This window comes from Symphalangus syndactylus, chromosome 6, assembly GCF_028878055.3.
Source record: "Symphalangus syndactylus isolate Jambi chromosome 6, NHGRI_mSymSyn1-v2.1_pri, whole genome shotgun sequence".
NCBI classification, from domain to species: domain Eukaryota; kingdom Metazoa; phylum Chordata; class Mammalia; order Primates; family Hylobatidae; genus Symphalangus; species Symphalangus syndactylus.
In genome coordinates this window covers 9,101,800-9,109,761 of record NC_072428.2, presented here as the reverse complement: position 1 = coordinate 9,109,761, position 7,962 = coordinate 9,101,800, and the positions used below count along the sequence as shown (strand labels likewise).

The window sequence follows — 7,962 nt, the reverse complement described above, 5'->3', positions numbered from 1 at the left end:
CCTAGCGTCTGAACCAGTCTTCACTAGTGTGGCTGTTTGCTTGGAGGAAGGTGGCAGCAGAGAGGGAGCACGAGACTTGAAATGGAGGTGTGAAATAGCCATGGAGGGGGAAAAGGTGCGGGAACTTCCGTTTCAGAAGCAGAAGATAAATTTCCAAGGCTGAAGGAGATACTTGTGTGCTGGCCCAGGTCCACTCGATGGCATATTTTCCCGAAGCCACCTTGGCAGCCTGGGTACAGTAGAGAAGACAGATGGCTGAGATGACTGGCTGGTCCAAAGTTGGGGAACTACCAGGTGGATGTGGCAGAAGGACAGAGGGTGAGGACACTGCGGTGCTGGCAAGAGAATGGTTGACGTCACGAACCCTAGAGTCTGGACTGAATTGGGGAAGAAACGAAGCCAAAAGAAAGGGGAATGACTGGAGCTGTGAAGGGGTTTATTCATGTGATTTCTGGTCACTAAATCCAATAATCTAGGAATAGGCAGTTCAGGGGGCTATGAGGAGAGATGGCATATATCTTTTTTATTTTATTTTATTTATTTATTTATTTTTGAGACCTTGTTTCGCTCTTGTTGCTCAGGCTGGAGTGCAATGGCGTGATTTCGGCTCACCAAAACCTCCACCTCCCGGGTTCAAGCGATTCTCCTGCCTCAGCCTCCCGAGTAGCTGGGATTACAGGCATGCACCACCACGCTAATTTTTTGCATTTTTAATACAAATGGGGTTTCTCCATGTTGGTCAGGCTGGTCTCGAACTCGCAACCTCAGGTGATCTGCCCGCCTCGGCCTCCCAAAGTGCTAGGATTACAGGTGTGAGCCACCACGCCCGGCCAGCATGTATCAAAATTGGTTAGCAACAAGATGAGAAGAACTGTACTCAGAGAAACCAAAGAGACCTTGTTTCCCCAAAGACCAGAGATTGAGGGAGAGAAGACCTAGCTAGCTCAGGCTGAAGAGGGAAACTGTTTAAAGCACATTATTGCAATATATGATCAACAGCTAAGAGTAGTGGTCAAATGAAGGGAACTTACAGATCATTTCACCTGGACAGACACTTCACTTTTAAGGTCAGGTAGTAAAAGTGCAGAGCTATTAAGCAACTGCCCCATGCCTACCTGCCCCCAGCCTCTGTGGGATTCAAACTCAGGTGTTCTAAATGCCACATTGGTGGCTCTTTAACTCACTACAGTGTTCTGAACCTAGCAAAACATCTGACTGCTTTGTTTTGCCTACTAGTCTTTGTTCTCCATCTAGATTTTAAACACATGGGCAGGAGTGGAATCTTATGCATCAGTGCATTCTCCATAGTTCCTAAGTCAATCACTGCTCAATGCACCTTTTTTTTTTTTTTTTTTTTTTTTTTGAGAAGGACTCTTGCTCTGTTGCCCAGGCTGGAGCGCAGTGACACAATCTTGGCTCACTGCAACCTCCACCTCTCGGGTTCAAGCAATTCTCTGCCTCAGCCTCCCGAGTAGCTGGGATTACAGGCCCCTGCCACCAAGCCCGGCTAATTTTTGCATTTTTAGTAGAGATGGGGTTTCACCATCTTGGCCAGGCTGGTCTTGAACTCCTGACCTCGTGATCCACCCGCCTCAGCTCAAAGTACTGGGATTACAGGCATGAGCCACCGCTCCTGGTCTTTTTTTTTTTTTTTTTTTTTTTAAGACAGAGTCTCACTCTCACCCAGGCTGGAGTACGGTGGCATGATCTCAGTTCACTGCAACCTCCACCTCCTGGGCTAAAGTGATCCTCCCACCCCAGCCTCCAGGGTAGTTGAGAATACAGGCATGTGCCACCACACCCGGCTATTTTTGTATTTTTTTGCTAGAGACAGGGTTTCACCACGTTGCCAAGACTGGTCTCGTACTGCTGGGCTCAAGGGATCCGCTTGCCTCAGCCTCCCAAAGTGCTGGGATTACAGGCATGAACCACCATGCCTGGCCTATCTCACTTTCAAGACATGTTGTCATCTCTCCAAAAACAAAGATATGCTGCCACCAGATGGTGATAGGACCTTCATTAGGCCCTGTGGTCCAAAGAGTAAGGCTTCGAAAGAAACCATGTTCACAGGCCGGGCGGCTCACTGCACGCTCTGCCTCCTGGGTTCAAGCTATTTTCCTGCCTCAGCCTCCAGAGTAGCTGCGATTACAGGCACACACCACCACACACTGCTGATTTTTGTATTTTTAGTAGAGACGGGTTTCACCATGTTGGCCAGGCTGGTTCGAACTCCTGGCCTCAACTGATCCACCCACCTCCGCCTCCCAAAGGCGTGAATTCAGCAACTGGCTGAATTTCTGAACAACTTTCAAGCAAGGTTTGCTTTTGGGACTTGTCCTTTAAGGATATCCTTTTGGGAATAAAAAGTGGGGTTTTGGCTGGGTGCTTTCTAGATACTTAAAATGCTGACTAATAGTTTTAGGATGTATGTAAGGTACGGCATAGAAGAAGGCCATTTGCAAACTCCCTATATAAAGAGTATGGGGGGCCAGGTGTGGTGGCTCATGCCTGTAATCCCAGCACTTTGGGAGGCTGAGGTGGGAGGCTCACGAGGTCAGGAGTTCGAGACCAGCAAGGCCTGAGTTCGAAAGTCAGTCTCTACTAAAAATACAAAAATTAGCCGGGTGTGGTGGTGGCGCCTGTAATCCCGGCTACTCAGGAGGCTGAGGCAGGAGAATTGTTTGAACCAGGGAGGCGAAGGTTGCAGTGAGCCAAGATTGCCCCACTGCACTCCAACCTGGGTGACAGAGCAAGACTCCATCTCAAAAAAAAAAAAAAAAAAAAAAGTATGGGCTGATATTCCCCTTAAAAAGACTCACAGATTGAGGGTAGCTGCACCTAGGAACTCTCTGTACTCTCTGCTCTATTTGTCTGTAAATCTAAAACTGTTCTAAAATATTTTTAAAATACTCCCACACTGGGATTGCAATAAAATTTGTGTTGTCATGTGGTTCTAATCACTAGTAATCCAGGTAGTGATGGTGGCTGAAAGTTTAAAAGTGATAATGAAAAATGTGCTAGAAAACTTTCAATCCCATGTGATAGAAAAAATGTAGTCAAAATAGGGCTCCTAGCATGAGCTGGAGTGACCCCCCGCCCCGTAAATGACTCCAGCATGTTGGCATGACAGGCTGCAGCTGGCCGACTTTGCTTGGTGCTCAGGAGAGGCTATTGGAAAGAAAAGGCGGATAAAAAATATCTGTTCACATAAAAGTATGCAGTTAACCAATCAAAGGAAACAACTGGCTAGAGAGAAATAATTTTAATCATCAGGCTAAAAAATTTACAAAACCTCACTGAACATAAGATACGTAACATTAAATTCTGGGTAATACATGCATTGTTATTTCTATGTGGGAATACCTCATTCTGAGCAAACCTGACATAGAGCAGTAGGACTGACCGTCACTAGAAAGCTTTGACACAACACTTTTTTTTTATTATAGCACACTCCCAAAATGTGTTTAACATAGAGTTTGATTTTTAAAAATTGATTTGCACATAATTTTAGAGAGAATATCTATTGGTTAAAATGAGGTATATCTGTGCTGCCATGAAGTGCGCCATGAGAACACACTTCAGTTTCTGATAAAGCATTTTTACACATCATAATAAAATTTCATTTTATGAAAAAGTAGTTGAATTCATGAGGTATGCATCTTGACCACATGCCCACAGTATAAGTACAAAGTGTAAGGTCAGTGCATGAGTGCACAACACAGTATACCACGAGTAAATGCAGTTCCCAGTCATACATCTCCCCCATTACAAAATGTGTCTAATCTCAAAACCCCTGATGAAGTGCCTGTGTGGCACAGCCCAGGCTCACCTAGGGGTATGTGTATATGTGCAAGGATGGGTATGCCGCCATGGCAGCACAGCCTCTCTTTGTGGCAGGATATCTGTTCCTAGGCCAGTTTGGCTTCATACCTGGAGCTGGCTCTTGGCTGGAGTTTATGGTTCTCTTTGGAGAGCATGATACTGTAAAGCCTGGCTTCTTATTCTGTGCAAATAAGATTTTAAAAAGTTGAATTCACTTTATTTTGCCATTTCTAAAGATGTAGTTAGGGTTGAGGTTGGCTTTACAAGGAGTTGGTGAGAAGTATTTGCATTTCTTCCCCAAATATAAAAGTAGTTGACACTGTTATAGAACAGAGGTGAATTGAGCATTTGTCCTGGTCCCTTAGCCAAATCAAGGTCAACATGAGAAACATTTTTTTTTTTTTTTTTTGAGATGGAGTCTTGCTCTGTTGCTCAGGCTGGAGTGCAATGGCACAATCTCAGCTCACTGCAACCTCTGCCTCTTGGGCTCAAGCAATTCTCCTGCCTCAGCCTCCCGAGGAGCTGGGACTACAGGCGTGCACCACCACACCCGGCTAATTTTTTTTTGTATTTTTAGTAGAGATGGGGTTTTGCCATTTTGCCCAGGCTGGTCCCAAACTCCGGACCTCAAGTGATCCTCCTGCCTTGGCCTCCCAAAGTGCTGGGATTACAGGCGTGAGCCACCACGCCGGCCAACATGGGCAACATTTTAATTGCCCCCAAAAGCAGAAGGACTGAATTTTATAAGCTGTCTAGAAACATTACACAAAAAAAGGGAAAAACAATCTGTCAAGGTGGCAGATGGCCTCATTTCTTTCAATTATGTTTATCCGACATGTTATAGAAGTTAAATACCCACATCTCTGTTACACAAGTATCACACTATAAATTTTAAGAAAATATGAGGTGGGATAATCGCTTGAGCCTGGCAGGCAGAGGTTGCAGTGAGCCGAGATCGCGCCACTGCACTCCAGCCTGGGTGACAGAGCAAGACCCTGTCTCAAAAAAAAAATTTTTTTAAGAAAATGAAGATGAAGGTTTGGATAACATTCATCCACTATGCTGGATTTAACTGAATTCATGGTTATATGTTACAACCTAATTAGTATGTTTCAGTTCTGGGATATGGTTTTTGCTACTCATAGGCTTCCAGCAATGAATGCTAAGTGAAGAAAGAGGACAAGCTCATTCTTGATTAGTCTGTCAGGACTGAAACTCTCTTTAATTTGACTTTATTTAAGCCTATCTTTTCACTGCTCTTCATTTTCTATCATAATATGGTGATTGGACTATCAGTCTTGTCACTCCTAGAGGATCTTGTCTTCATGTCTTTTAAGGGCCTTGCACATAGTAGACACTAGAAGACACTGATAGGTAAATGAGAGCATCAGTGCAAGAATTCCCAAGCAACAGACTTGGGAAGACAGCAGGGACTCCAACCACTGGGAGAACCATCCACTCTGTATCTAGTACACCTAACTTAATCCACTGATTCTCAACCTGTGTTTCACCCAGACTCATGTGAACAACACCCTCCTGTGCACATACCCTGGGCTGTTAGAACAACAGCTCACTGGCTGTTTTGCCACCTTTGTTTTTTTTTGGAGATGGAGTCTCACTCTGTCGCCCAGGCTGCAGTGGCGCGATCTCTGCTCACTGCAACCTCCACCTCCAGGTTCAAGCGATCCTCCTGCCTCAGCCTCCCAAGTAGCTGGGACTACAGGTGTGTGCCACCACGCCTGGCTAATTTTTTGGTTTTTAGTAGAGATGGGGTTTCACCATGTTGGCCAGGCTGGTCTTGAACTCCTGACCTCAGGTTATCTGCCCTCCTCGGCCTCCCAAAGTACTGGGATTACAGGCATGAGCCACCGCGCCCGGCCTCACCACCTCTTTTTTCCTCGCTTTCAGGAAAAAACATGTGAGTGCAAATGAGCATGATGAATGTTATTATAGGGATAAGTATGAATTCATTCAAACTTATTCATTTTTTAAAGTTTTTATATTTTATTTATTTATTTTGAGAAAGAGTCTCACTCTGTCGCCCAGGCTGGAGTGCAGTGGTGCAATCTTGGCTCACTGCAAACTCTGCCTCTTGGGTTCAAGTGATTCTCCTGCCTCAGCCTCCTGAGTAGCTGGGGTTATCAGCATGCACCACTACACCCAGCTAATTTTTACATTTTTAGTGGAGACAGGGTTTGGCCATGTTGGCCAGGCTGGTCTTGAACTTGAACTCCTAACCTCAGGTGATCCACTCGCCTCAGCCTCCTAAAGTGCTTGGATTACAGGTGTGAGCCACCACACCTGACCAAACTTACTCTTCCACTTTTATTTTTTTTTTAGACTGAGTATCCACACCCAGGCTGGAGTGCAATGGCACCATCTCAGCCCACTGCAACCTCTGCCTCCCGGGTTCAAGTGATTCTCCTGCCTCAGCCTCTCCAGTAGCTGGGATTACAGGCACACACCACCATGCCCGGCTAATTTTTGTATTTTTTAATAGAGATGCGGTTTCACCATGTTGGCCAGGCTGGTCTCGAACTCCTGACCTCAAATCATCTGCCTGCCTTGGCCTCCCAAAGTGCTGGGATTACAGGTGTGAGCCACTGTGCTCGGCCTAAAACTCTTTTAAAAAAGCAAACAATTCACAAAACCTGGTACTGAATGGTCAGTGGTAACTGTAGCCTGAGGGTGCAAAATGCCCTAGATTTTCACCTGAGCAGAACAAATCCGAGAAGGTAAAACTGGACTGTGCATCACCGCCCCTCCAAATTACATAATACATTTGAGAACTGATTAAAATTAATCTCTGGCATATAAGTATATACAGTATATTGGGTGAAATACCTGCATTCTCTCTTTATTCTTAGGCACAATCAGGGTGGCCATTGATGGGTCCAGGGGGGTGTCTTCGTGTCTTCTGTTTAAATTTGTCTAAAATAAATGAACATATCCTCACTAAATTTTCCACTTGAGCAAGTGTGATTACAGTGAATATACATTATTTATTTGTTTGCTTATTTTTATATGTTAATTCATTATGATACTCTCACAGAAAAGGACAGGCAAAACATAATTCAAAGAAGGAAAAACAGTTCGAAGGAGGAAAGGTGACTAATTTACTGAGTGTCTACGATATGCCAGGTGCTTTACACTTTCACACTAATTCTCACAACTTTAGGATGTAGATATTATTACCTCAGTATTTCAGATGCAGAAACTTAGCCCCAGGGTGATCAGATGACTCACAGAATATTAAATAGTGGGGCTGAAATTTAAACTCAAGACAGACTTCAAAATTTGTGCTCTTGCCACCGGCTGTGCTCTGTGGGAATTCCCCGGTATCGTACAGTGAGACCTCATTATAGCACTGTTAACCATAGGGTAGTGTTCCACGTGAAGAGGGCCCATTTTGCACCCTATCCCCTAAGAATCAGCTACTACTGTATCAAAACTTTTTTTTTCTTTTTTTTATTGGGATAAAGTCTCACTCTGTCACCTAAGGTGGAGTGCAGCGGCAGGATCACAGCTCACTGTAACCTTAAACTCCTGGACTCAAGTGATTCTCCCACCTCAGCCTCCCAAGTAGCTAGGACTACAGGGGCAGGCTACCACATCCAGCTAAGTTTTAAAATTTTTTGTAGAGCTAGAATCTTGCTGTGTTGCTCAGGCTGATCTCAACCTCCTGGCCTCAAATGATCCTCCCACCTTTGCCTCCCAAAGTGCTGGGATTACAGGCATGAGCTACTGTACCTGACCTCAAAACCCTTTTTTTTTTTTTTTTTTTGAGACAGGGTCTTGCTGTGTCACCCAGGCTGGGGTGCAGTGGTAGGATCACAGCTCACTGCAGCCTTGACCTCTCAGGCTCAAGTGATCCTCCTACCTCAGCCTCCCAAGTAGCTAGGACTATAAGCATGCACCACCATGCCTAGCTAATTTTTTTTTTCTTCGAGACAGAGTCTCGCTCTGTCACCCAGGCTGGAGTGCAATGGCACAATCTCAGCTCACTGCAACCTCTGCCTCCTGGGTTCAAACAATTCTTGTGACTCAGCTTCCTGAGTAGCTGGGACTACAGGCGCGCACCACCATGCTCTGCTAATATTTGTCTTTTTTTTTTTTTTTTTTTGAGAGGGAGCCTCACTC

General features: G+C 45.0%; 1 protein-coding gene across 1 annotated transcript in view; it reads right to left on the bottom strand.

Moving 5' to 3' along the window:
• Nucleotides 1-7,962, bottom strand: part of AGBL2 (AGBL carboxypeptidase 2) — a 56,656-nt gene continuing 48,694 nt past the window's right edge. The window contains exons 17-19 of the mRNA XM_055281539.2: nt 6,667-6,753; nt 3,931-4,003; nt 1-229 (exon numbers count right to left, since the gene is read on the bottom strand). Of these exons, the coding sequence (XP_055137514.1) occupies nt 24-229; nt 3,931-4,003; nt 6,667-6,753 (366 nt within the window). The 3' untranslated portion in view covers nt 1-23. The remainder of the gene's footprint in view (nt 230-3,930; nt 4,004-6,666; nt 6,754-7,962) is intronic.